Source organism: Dendrobates tinctorius, unplaced genomic scaffold, assembly GCF_039654945.1.
Source record: "Dendrobates tinctorius isolate UK_male_01 unplaced genomic scaffold, ASM3965494v1 ptg000041l, whole genome shotgun sequence".
Classification (NCBI taxonomy): domain Eukaryota; kingdom Metazoa; phylum Chordata; class Amphibia; order Anura; family Dendrobatidae; genus Dendrobates; species Dendrobates tinctorius.
The window spans coordinates 2,207,817-2,221,612 of record NW_027361709.1 but is presented as its reverse complement, the minus strand read 5'-3'; the positions used below and the strand labels follow the sequence as shown (position 1 = coordinate 2,221,612).

General features: G+C 42.9%; 1 protein-coding gene across 2 annotated transcripts in view; it reads left to right on the top strand.

Annotated features, from left to right (window-relative positions):
- The window catches only part of CCDC174 (coiled-coil domain containing 174), a 38,109-nt gene extending 28,473 nt beyond the window's left edge, over positions 1 to 9,636 (top strand). The window contains exon 12 of one of the 2 annotated variants that reach the window (XM_073574988.1): positions 9,457 to 9,636. In XM_073574988.1, coding sequence (XP_073431089.1) covers positions 9,457 to 9,486 — 30 coding nt within the window. In that variant the 3' untranslated portion in view covers positions 9,487 to 9,636. Of the gene's footprint in view, positions 1 to 2,240; positions 2,403 to 9,456 lie in introns of those variants that run through there. The other variant, XM_073574985.1, reaches the window with a different exon arrangement.
- Positions 9,637 to 13,796: the final 4,160 nt, after the last annotated feature.

Genomic DNA, 13,796 nt, shown 5'->3' with positions numbered 1-13,796 from the left:
TTTTTTTTTTTTTTTAGAAATGTCACTTTTTTTTTTTTGTTCATCTCACCCCAGTCTCTGCCTGGAGTACAGTTTCTGGTGGAGTTTTTAATTTGGCTTATTTTTTTTTATATAATTTTGTGACTTTTTAAAGGATTTGTGACTTTTTGAGCTGCAAGTTGCAAAAAGCCGTTAAAAATAAAGAGCATTATTGACTTGGCCCCAAATTCATTAACGACGCGCACCATATTGAAGAATTTGATGCAAAAAATGTAAAATGCTGCAAAAGAAAAAAAAAGTGACTTCAATAAACTGCAAATGAGGAATCAACCCTGAGGTCTTTGCAGCTTTTCCCTTTTGCACAGCTGCTGCGACCCAAGCGCCGCACCGCTCATCATACAGGACATCCCCTTCACCAGCGATGTCCTTTGTGATAACCCCTCTGGGTTATTGATGGATCTGTCTGGGCTGAGGCTTCGCCTTTCTCTGGATAGTCCTGGCCTCGATAAGAAAGGAGATTTGGGTTCTTGTTTCTTTCAGATAAATGTGGAAGATGCGGCAGATCAATGGCTGAAGCCACACACAAAGCCGTCAGGTCTGGCTCTGACCTTCTCCAGAAAGCTGCAGCATCAGATAGTCAAGATTGTTAATAAAGTCCCTTTATTGGCAGATACGTATCATGACCCGGGAGAAAACGCCAAAGTAGAGCATTACTGGTGGAAGGAGGGCTATGCTACCCCCAACCCCCGTCCACAAACCCAGATAGGATGGAATTCTGCAGCTACACAACATCTGCCTGCCAGGGATGTAGGAAAGCTGAGGGATATGAAGAACAGACCTCCTGGTGTTAGCCCAGTTTACCCCCCAAAATAACAGACACCCCAGAGGAATGGAGTCTTTCACTTGCAGTACCACTTTTCACCACTGCTTGCGTCACAATAATCCCATAGACTTCAGTGCAACAGCGCCCCCAGATTTGGTGTGGTGTAATGATCAGGAGTTGTGTGTATGTGTAAAATATTCTGTGCAACAATGCAAAATTTGAAAAGCCCTCAACCATCACTTACTATTTAGATTACTGAGGTGCCTACATGGGACTGCAAATTGTGGCAAACTGGGCATCTATCTCGGGTTCTTATTTCCTCTGAAGAGTAGAACCCATAGGCAGACTTTAAATGTGGACTTTTTAGGTAGAAGAGGAGCACAACAAACAATTCCTCCAAAGGCCTAGATTACTCTAGACTTTACCATCAACTTCACTACTTAGACATTGTGTGACCGTATTATTTTTTGCAAGTATATGGCGGAGTTATTTAGAAACTTAATTTATTATTTGAACATTATATGGTAGTTTTACTTTACACACACCAGTGACAAATATATATTAGTATTTTGTGCACACTATATGGCAGTAGTATTTGTACACAGTAAGTATTTATGCAGTATAGTATTATTTTCAAATCTTGTGGAAGTTTTATTTGATCTATAAATAGCAATGTTTATGGTAAACGTGAGATGTGAGCACTGTATAGCAGTACTATTAAGAGCTATTATTTAGTTATATGGCGGTACTGGTTTACTTTTAAATTTTTGTTTCATTTGTATATTAGTATTTCTAGCAAGTATAATTGAATTTTATGTGGGCACTACATGGCAGTATTTGGATACTGTTCAGGCAATGTTTATATAGTATCATTTGTGCATTGGATGGCGGTATTATTTGGATATATTTTTAAGTTAATATTTAATGTACTGTGATATTACTTGAACACTAGCAGTTTTATTTTGCATTTGATGGCAGCATTGGGTGTAGTACATGGCAATATTATTTATATTTGTATGAGGTTCGTTATTATTGGCAGCACTATCTGACATTTTAGATCAACATTATAATATAAAATGTTGGTAAAAGTTCATGAATATTTGTATGTTTAATAATATATGTATCTTATGGCTTTAAATTCTCTGGAAAATGACCGTCTCCAGCCGGAGAGCGACCTGAGAAGCCCCCGTCCCCTCCTCGCGTCTCCTCCTCCTGTAAAGATGAATAGCAACTGTATGGAGTCTACAATTAATTGGGCTGTTTCCAAATGAAATAAGCCAAGTTAGAATTAATCTTGTTTTCATTATGTTTTTAATGGAGCTACAATTATTGGAGTGCCTTCCAGATTTATGTTTTGACATTAGAGTAATTGGCTCGCGTTCTTAATTTTCATAATGGAATAAGCCCCATCGCTTTATGTTGTTTGTCGCGGAGACAGGGAGAAATATTCATTAACCTCAGATACCATCAATTTGGGCAAAGCTGCAAGAAAAGTTCTGTTAGAATCACAGAAGACTCGGAAAGAGAAATATTCTGCATCCTACTGGTAAAAGGAAACCCCAGCCTGACTGCCTGTTCTTCCTAGGGTGCATTCACACAACAATATTTTACTGTATGTGTTTTGGTGGCAATGTCCAGCCTGACCTCCACATTTTTTTACTTTAACTTACATCGAGTATTATACTCCAGAGCTGCACTCACTATTCTGCTGGTGCAGTCACTGTGTACATACATTACATTACTGATCCTGGGTTACTCCCTGTATTCTACTCCAGAGCTGCACTCACTATTCTGCTGGTGCAGACACTGTGTACATACATTACATTACTGATCCTGAGTTACATCCTGTATTATACTCCAGAGCTGCACTCACTATTCTGCTGGTGCAGACATTGTGTACATACATTACATTACTGATCCTGGGTTACCCCCTGTATTCTACTCCAGAGCTGCACTCACTATTCTGCTGGTGCAGTCACTGTGTACATACATTACATTACTGATCCTGAGTTACATCCTGTATTATACTCCAGAGCTGCACTCACTATTCTGCTGGTGCAGTCACTGTGTACATATATTACTGATCCTGAGTTACATCCTGTATTATACCCCAGAGCTGCATTCACTATTCTGCTGGTGCAGACACTGTGTACATACATTACATTACTGATCCTGAGTTTCATCCTGTATTATATTCCAGAGCTGCACTCACTATTCTGCTGGTGCAGTCACTGTGTACATACATTACATTACTGATCCTGCGTTACCTCCTGTATTATACTCCAGAGCTGCACTCACTATTCTGCTGGTGCAGACACTGTGTACATATATTACATTACTGATCCTGAGTTACATCCTGTATTATACTCCAGAGCTGCACTCACTATTCTGCTGGTGCAGTCAATGTGTACATACATTACTGATCCTGAGTTACATCCTGTATTATACCCCAGAGCTGCACTCACTATTCTGCTGGTGCAGTCACTGTGTACATACATTACATTACTGATCCTGAGTTACTTCCTGTATTATACTCCATAGCTGCACTCACTATTCTGCTGGTGCAGTCACTGTGTACATACATTACTGATCCTGAGTTACATCCTGTATTATACCCCAGAGCTGCATTCACTATTCTACTGGTGCAGACACTGTGTACATACATTACATTACTGATCCTGAGTTACATCCTGTATTATACTCCAGAGCTGCACTCACTATTCTGCTGGTGCAGTCACTGTGTACATACATTACATTACTGATCCTGAGTTACATCCTGTATTATACTCCAGAGCTGCACTCACTATTCTGCTGGTACAGTCACTGTGTACATACATTACTGATCCTGAGTTACATCCTGTATTATACCCCAGAGCTGCATTCACTATTCTACTGGTGCAGACTCTGTGTACATACATTACATTACTGATCCTGAGTTACATCCTGTATTATACTCCAGAGCTGCACTCACTATTCTGCTGGTGCAGTCACTGTGTACATGCATTACATTACTGATCCTGAGTTACATCCTGTATTATACTCCAGAGCTGCACTCACTATTCTGCTGGGGGAGTTACATTGCTGGGAGGGAGACCTGTGTTTAGTATAATGTTTTAGGCTAGATACACTTGTAGGGCCCGTTAGTTGTAGTGGACTCTTGTACTCGGCACCGTTAGTATTGATTTCTATATTTTACTGCAGGTTTCAGACAATATTATATGATGTTTATATAAAATATCCAGTTCTGTAAATCTGACAAGTCAATAATAATCAGTTTGCTTATTATAATCACCCCCTGGGGGGACGGTGGGGGATGGGAGGCGCGAGAGGTCGCTCCTGGGATATAATGCAGACCTTGCCTGCATTCCTGTAGACCATTCCCCGCGGCAGATATATAATATGTTTCTCTCATTATCAGTCAATAATTGCTGCGCTTCTACTTGTAAATATCATTGATAAATCGCGACCGCTGCTGTTGTGTAATTAAATTTGTCCAGATGATAAATGGATGAAAATCTGAAGAAATTAACATGATTATTACGTCTGAGTAAATTACTGGAGGACTCGGGACGTTTCTTAAAGGGACGTGTGAATCAATTGATGCTTTTATAGACTGGATACATTTTATTTATCAGGAAAACAAAACATATATAATAGCTACTGATCCAGAACTAATTTCTGCACTGCTACACCTTGACCCCTAGAGGGCGCTCCATTGGCTGGGACTCCATGTTTTGTACATCTCACTTTACGGCGGTGTTGTGCAGAGTGAAGGTCTTGTGCACTTTGCTGTATGTATTACGGATCAGCGTTGTAGAATGCATAACACAGATCCCAAAGACGTCGGCGTCGCGCAGAGGATTGTCCACAGGAATCCTGCTTTGAGTTACCATATAGCAGCACTATGAGTCTTAATATGTTACCATAGGGGGGCACTTTGCAACAATTCACGTAACATTGGCCCTAGTTATTATTATTTATTATTATAGCTCCATTTATTCCACTGCGCTTTACATGTGAAATAGTTGAAAACGAAACCGACTGTTATGAATGAGTCACCGGAGGAAGAAAAAACAAAAAATGCAAGCTAAGTCCAGAAAACCGGAGAGATTGGTAGCTAGCGGATTGCGGACCCCTGATCCTATCCACAACAACTAACAGTAGCCGTGGAGCGTTCCTACGGTGGTCCTAGACGCCTCTTCACAGCCGGAGAACTAAATAAGCCTAAAGAAATCTTAGAAAGGGGAAATCTAAACTGCCCCAGAGTAGACCTCAAAGCAATAGACAGCCCCCAACATGTATTGTCGGTGAAAACAGATGAAAACACAAACACCGACAGAAAGACAGGCATAGCAAATGATGGGGCCCAACTAACTATCTAGGAAAGGACAGAAAAGATGCTGGCTGCAATCCGCAAAAACCCTACCAAAAATGTCCCAACACGTCTGATAGGAAAAACGGCCCTGAAGTCACTAGACTTCAAAATCCCTATATCAGCACTCCGATATATTCTGAAGACAGAGCAAAAGAGATTTAACCGATCAGGGACAAAAATGGAAATTCAGCAAAGCCCCAGCCGGGGCTGGCTGAACACAAAACTAAGCAAATCAGACAAAATCTCATGGAACAATAACAGAGCAAAACTTAGCTTTAGAAGACAGGAACTGAACTGAAGGCCAGAGCTCCGAGCAGAGAAATCACCAGCAACCCTACAGGGCGTCGGCTGCCTTATATCCACTCAGAGATTCCGGATGTCCAATCGCAATCCACCTGTTCAGGTGACAGGTCTCTCCCATCCAAATCATTTTCACGACCTCCCTTCACCAGCAGAGGGAGTTCATCACACATCAAAGGTGAACGAGAAAATGAGCTCACAACACACGACCAAGCAGTCATAAAGTCCAAAAAGGTAGAGAAAATAAACAAAATCTTTATTCAATATACCAGGATAATGATAAAAGCAGGGAACAAATATGGCAACGACATTAGCACCCATGCAAAAAGGCTGGAAGACCCATTTCAGTAAAAATGCAACTGTACATATACAGAGTTAACCCTGCACGCATATTAGTAAGGCAGGACAAGACCCCTTACATCATAGCAAAAGTAATATTGCACATGCCCCATACTTTCTGCAGAGTCAGAGAGATGACAAGCTATACAGATTGTGCATGTAATATATATACCTTGCAGAGTGCAGCAGCGGGGTCACATGTGGTCCACCAGCCACCCCGACGCGCGTTTTGGAGAATTACTCCTTCCTCAGGGAGCGTTTCTAGTATAGAATTTGCAGTTAGTCCTATGTATACCATGAGTGATATACACTTACCGTTTTACTGATTGAAATCCTATCACTCAATGGGTATACCATGCTAGCCTTCTATTTATGTGAAATAGTTGACATATTTTGTGTCCTGCTGGAGACACGATTATGCTGGTGTCACTCAGCTTTGACCTTTGCTGTGATGTTGCTTTGAGAAAGTGGGGGTATCTATGATAACGCTGAGTTGTTTGAGATCGGAACAGGAAGTTTTGTCATGGGGACAAAGGAAGTGAAGCCCTTCCACAGAAGACAGTGAAATGAACGTCCGATATAACAATGCAGGAGATAGGAGAAGGAACACATCCAATATTATACATGTGATTGTGTTCGTCATAGAAAACAATGAGTGCAGGAAAAAAAACACAAAAACAAGCCGAGAAGTAACCCCTTCAGCTCTGCTACATCTGTGACCATATTAACGTGTGTACTGTTACATTTATAAGGGTTTTGTGTACATCTCCTCTTGGAAAGGAGTGACATTGTGAAAAAGACGACTAAACAAATAAAAGCGACTGCCGCGCATATTGTTGTGTCAGCAACGCGGAAACTGAACCCCTGAACATCTGCTCATCATCCAGCCGGAGCCACAGAGCATGAAGTGAAGAATTCATGGAAAGTAAAATGGGAATCTGTCTATCTACCTATAATTGTTATTTAGCACTGTATGGCGGCATTATTTGGGCACTTTTTTTTTTAAACAGCCTTCGGCTGAAGCTCGGGCCACGGTGACTTGATGGAAGAACGCTCTATGGCAAGATGGGTCTTGTGCAGCCTACGTGGGTCACCAGGGTCTCCGCCATCGCGTTGCTGATCTTCCTCTTCACCTTGTTCACTCTCCAGTGATTGCCGTCTTATAGTGGGTGCAGGGGTTGCAGTCGCACCTGTGCCCAAAGGTCCCTTTACCCCACAGGAGAACAATACTATTAAAGATCAGGGATTGTTGCTGGTTCTGTTGGAGACTTTCCATTAATGTTACTGGCCAATAATGGTGAGGTCAGTGCAAGCATTGTCCCGGCTGAATCACTTCCTCTGTCATCGGAGGCTGGTTGCACACAGCCACCTGGGCCGGTGTTAGGGGCAGGCAGACCAGGCAGCTGCCTAGGGCCCTCGCTCCCCCAGGGCCCCCAACTAGTGGCACATCACACAGCCGCTATTGGGCCTGTGAGGCAGGGGGGCCCGCCTGCTGCCATCGCCGACTCCCCCCGCCGCTGCCGCATTTAACTATACCGGTGTCTGACAGTACAGTTCAAAGCAATGATGGAAAAGAGAGCGTCAACGGACGCTCCCTCTCCCAACATTCCCCGCTCTGCCTCTGACACTGCGGGTGCGCGATGATATCATCGCTCACTCACTGTGTGCCAGGCAGTGCAGCCGCTGAGACAGCCGGGAGCAGCGCGGGCACGAGGAGAGTGTGTTTTTTTTTAAATTTAACAGTGAGTACTGGACCATGGGGCCATTCTCGGGGGGGAGATGTGGGCTGTGTTATATACTATGTGGGCTGCGTTATATACTATATGGGCTGCGCTATATACTATGTGGGCTATGCTATATACTATGTGGGCTGTGTTATATACTATGTGGGCTGTGCTATATACTATGTGGGCTGTGTTATATACTATGTGGGCTGTGTTATATACTATGTGGGCTGCGTTATATACTATCCGGGCTGTGCTATATACTATGTGCGCTGTGTTATATACTATGCGGGCTGGGCTATATACTATGTGGGCTGCGCTATATACAATCCGGGCTGTGCTATATACTATGTGTGCTGTGTTATATACTATGCGGGCTGCGCTATATACTATCCGGGCTGTGCTCTATACTATGTGTGCTGTGCTATATACTATGTGTGCTGTGTTATATACTATGCGGGCTGCGCTATATACTATCCGGGCTGTGCTCTATACTATGTGTGCTGTGCTATATACTATGTGTGCTGTGTTATATACTATGCGGGCTGCGCTATATATTATATGGGCTGTGTTATATACTATCCGGGCTGTGCTGTATACTATGTGTGCTGTGTTATATACTATGTGGGCTGCGCTATATACTATATGGGCTGCGCTGTATACTATCCGGGCTGTGCTATATACTATGTGTGCTGTGTTATATACTACCGGTATGTGGGCTGCGCTATATACTATATGGGCTGCGCTATATACTATCCTGGCTGTGCTATATACTATGTGTGCTGTGTTATATACTATGTGTGCTGTGTTATATACTATGTGGGCTATGCTATATACTACAGGGGCTGTGTTATATACTATGTGGGCTGCGTTATATACTATCCGGGCTGTGCTATATACTATGTGGGCTGTGTTATATACTATGTGGGCTGCGCTATATACTATATGGGCTGCGCTATATACTATATGGGCTGCGCTATATACTATATGGGCTGCGCTATATACTATGCGGGCTGCGCTATATACTATGTGGGCTGTGTTATATACTATGTGGACTGCGTATATACTATGTGGGCTGTGTTATATACTATGTGGACTGCGTATATACTATCTGGGCTGTGCTATATACTATGTGTGCTGTGTTATATACTATGTGGGCTGTGCTATATACTATATGGGCTGCATTATATACTATCCGGGCTGTACTATATACTATGTGGGCTGTGTTATATACCATGCGGGCTGTACTATATACTATGTGGGCTGCGCTATATACTATGTGGGCTGCGCTATATACTATGTGAGCTGCGTTATATACTATCCGGGCTGTACTATATACTATGTGGGCTGTGTTATATACTATCCGGGCTGTACTATAAAGTATACTATGTGGGCTGTTATATACCATGCCGACTCCGCTATATACTACATGGGCTGCACTATATACTATCCGGGCTGTACTATAAAGTATACTATGTGGGCTGTTATATACCATGCCGGCTCCGCTATATACTACATGGGCTGCGCTATATACTATGTGGGCTGTGTTATATACTATGTGGACTGCGTATATACTATGTGGGCTGTGTTATATACTATGTGGACTGCGTATATACTATCCGGGCTGTACTATATACTATGTGGGCTGTGCTATATACCATGCGGGCTGCGCTATATACTATTGGTGTAAAGAGGCCAGGAAACCAGCGTCGAACGACTTCAATATTGTAACTACAACCGCAATTCTTCTGTGTGATGTGCAATATGTCAGCATTTGGGGCCTCATTTTAAACTTTGCCTTGGGCCCCACTTTGCCTAAAACCGGCCATGACAGCCGCTCGTTCCTTTTGCAGCTTTCCAAAACATCTCTTGGTTGCAATAATTCTAGCAGATCCCTGTATGTCTTCTCCCCATAGATCTGCATTTCGATAACATCGGCCCTCTGATAACACCTCCGTGACAGCTGAGGATTGGAGCCTTATCTTCCAGGACGTCTGTAGACGGCTCAGACTCAGTCTTAATAATAAAGATTGTAATCTCTGCAGCAAAATCCACGGATCATGTCAATTTTAAATGCACAAGAGCAAAGGTGGACTGCAACGCCCAGCAGGCCAGCACTGAGCTGCGATGGCCGGCTGCACCGATATCCTGTATCTGATGTGCCTTTACCACCCCAGCCAGGTCCATTGGTGAGTGCACGGATGGGGCTCTCCTGGACCTGTCTGTTTTGTCTGAGATGGTCCGCTCTGATTGCACCATGTCCGGGTCTGTGGGGTCAGACTCCATTCACGAACACCCAGATGTGATACATTTCCAGGAGGAATAACAGAGTAGCAACATTATGCTGCATTCTATGAAAATATGCCGCAGAATTATTTAATGGACAAGTATTTCTGTAATCTCATCCGTCAGTGGAGAACATTGAGGTTCTATTAAAGAAATATAACTGCGACCAGAAAACATTTCCATTTTTGTGGGGCGCCGGGTGCCAGTAAATTGCCGGTGTCACAGTACAGTCCTGCTATAGTGAGCCATCTGCTGCTTTATACTGCAGAGCTGCATTCAAAATTCTGCTAGTTTTTTCTGGATACAGTCAGCAAGCTTGTTGTCGGCCACACCCCATACAACCCACCTGAGCATCTATATTGCAGTGGAAAAGTTTAATGTCTCCTATAGCAGAGGCACAAAAGCATTTCTCAGAATTCAAATCACCAAAGACACTGAACAAGCAGGGGATGCCGGAACATTTAGCTCACAGCGCATTGTGTAAACTGGATTCATTTTAAAATCCCCCAACTATTAGCATTGGGTCGTCCTCTGGATGGGAAGGTGAAAGTCCCCAGTCACTGACAGCAAGCAGAGATCTTGAAAAAAGGAAGAATTGAAACAAAATATATCGGAAAATTGCTCAATCAGTGAATTCCTTTATTTTCTTTCTGATACAATGTAGCGAAGAGTTAAGAGATCGCTCTGCTCCAGTTCTGAGACGCCAGGTTCACCTGCCGCGTTATTAAGCTGAGCCTTCAGAGCAGCGCTCACCTTCTGCGCCCGGGAACAAGTTAGAGGTGTCAGCGCATTTTCCTATCTGTCCGCCATCAGCCGCGGTCCCACAAGATGCAGGAAATGAAATCGATGAAGCACGGTATCGTGTAATGATGAGTAAGACGCTTCCTATTGTCTGGGGAGACCGCGACAGCCCAAGAGCGAAAGGCGAAAGAACAGATTTGTGGCGTCTCATTGTCCAAGAATACTGGCCCGGTTTGGACACATCAGTAAACAGAGTGTCCCGGGGGCGCATCCTCCCGCCAGGTAAATGGCCCCATTACCCAGCAAGGACTGAGCCTGACCTCATTAGCATCGGTGTGATCGCAGGAGAGAGGAGCGAAACGCGCAGGAATGACGACTGCTCAGGGACATGTGAAGCCGCAACGTCTGCTCCTGCAACACTTCAACTTGTATTTCACACCCTCATTTCCTGTAGAACTAGGTCATGGAAACTAATGCCAGCTGTATATCATTATATACAGTAGATGCCCAGGTTATACCAGCTGTACATATATAATTATATGCAGGAGATGCCCAGGTTATACCGGCTGTACCTATATAATTATATACAGGAGATGCCCAGGTTATACCGGCTGTACATATATAATTATATACAGGAGATGCCCAGGTTATACCAGCTGTACATATATAATTATATGCAGGAGATGCCCAGGTTATACCGGCTGTACCTATATAATTATATACAGGAGATGCCCAGGTTATACCGGCTGTACATATATAATTATATACAGGAGATGCCCAGGTTATACCAGCTGTACATATATAATTATATACAGGAGATGCCCAGGTTATACCAGCTGTACATATATAATTATATACATGAGATGCCCAGGCTATACCAGCTGTACATATATAATTATATACAGTAGATGCCCAGGTTATACCAGCTGTACATATATAATTATATGCAGGAGATGCCCAGGTTATACCGGCTGTACCTATATAATTATATACAGGAGATGCCCAGGTTATACCGGCTGTACATATATAATTATATACAGGAGATGCCCAGGTTATACCAGCTGTACATATATAATTATATGCAGGAGATGCCCAGGTTATACCGGCTGTACCTATATAATTATATACAGGAGATGCCCAGGTTATACCGGCTGTACATATATAATTATATACAGGAGATGCCCAGGTTATACCGGCTGTACATATATAATTATATACAGGAGATGCCCAGGTTATACCAGCTGTACATATATAATTATATACATGAGATGCCCAGGCTATACCAGCTGTACATATATAATTATATACAGGAGATGCCCAGGTTATACCAGCTGTACATATATAATTATATACAGGAGATGCCCAGGCTATACCACCTGTACATATATAATTATATACAGGACATGCCCAGGTTATACCGGCTGTATATATATAATTATATACAGGAGATGCCCAGGTTATACCAGCTGTACCTATATAATTATATACAGGAGATGCCCAGGTTATACCAGCTATAATTATATACAGGAGATGCCCAGGTTATACCAGCTGCACATATAATTATATACAGGAGATGCCCAGGTTATACCGGCTGTATATATATAATTATATACAGGAGATGCCCAGGTTATACCGGCTGTATATATATAATTATATACAGGAGATGCCCAGGTTATAGCAGCTGTACATATAGGATTATATACAGGAGATGCCCAGGTTATACTGGCTGCGCATATATAATTATATACAGGAGATGCCCAGGTTATACCGGCTGTGCATATATAATTATATACAGGAGATGCCCAGGTTATAGCAGCTGTACATATAGGATTATATACAGGAGATGCCCAGGTTATACTGGCTGCACATATATAATTATATACTGGAGATGCCCAGGTTATACCAGCTGTACATGTATAATTATATACAGGAGATGCCCAGGTTATACCAGCTGTACATATATAATTATATACAGGAGATGCCCAGGTTATACCGGCTGTGCATATATAATTATATGCAGGAGATGCCCAGGTTATACCGGCTGTGCATATATAATTATATACAGGAGGTGCCCAGGTTATACCAGCTGTACTGTACATATATAATTATATACAGGAGATACCCAGGTTATACCAGCTATACATATATAATTATTCTAGATGGTGGCCCGATTCTAACGCATCGGGTATTCTAGAATATGACCAGTGGGAGACCGACGTTCAATAGATGGTCCAGGACGATCCACCACGATCGGTGATCTCACAGCCGGGGCCTGGTCGCTGCTGCGTGTCACACTGAGGCTAAGTACTCCTGCCGCGGGAAAAACGCATGCGAATTTGCATGCATTTTCCCACAGAAAACATGCGTTTTCACGCGATTTTCACGTGCGGAATTGAAGCGCATTCCAAGCGATTTGAAGCATCGCTTGGAATGTGATTGACAGGTTGGTCACACTCGTCAAGCATAGTGTTTGACAATTGTGATCAACTTTTTACTATTGAGGCCGCCTATGCAGCATCAGTAGTAAAGGACAGAATGTAAAAAATAATAAAAAAATGTAAAAAAAAAAGGTTATTGTCACTTTCCGACGTCCCCCGATCTCTTCTCCACGCTCCCGGCTGTATTGCCGCTGACCTCCATGTGGCAGGAGATGACCCGCGGCAACCGTCAGGAGATCAGCGGCTAGCGCCACAGATCTCCCGACGGTAGCGGTGGCGTGCGTCATTCGAATTCCACGTCAATTCGCGGTCGGACTGCGCCTGTCGCTGATTGGTCGCTCCCGGCTGGCTGCGACCAATCAGCAACGCGGGATTTCCGTTACAAACAGACAGACAGAATTAGACGATTATATAGTAGATACAGGAGATTCCCAGGTTATACCAGCTGTATATACAAGAGATGCCCAGGTTATACCAGCTGTACACATATAATTATATACAGGAGTTGCCCAGGTTATACCGGCTGTACATATATAATTATATACAGGAGATGCACAGGTTATACCAGCTGTACATACATAATTATATACAGGAGATACCCAGGTTATACCGGCTGTACATATATAATTATATACAGGTGATGCTCAGGTTATACCGGCTGTACATATATAATTATATACAGGAGATGCTCAGGTTATACCGGCTGTACATATATAATTATATACAGGAGAGGCCCAGGTTATACCAGCTGTACATGTATCATTACATACAGATTTCCAAGTTATACCAGC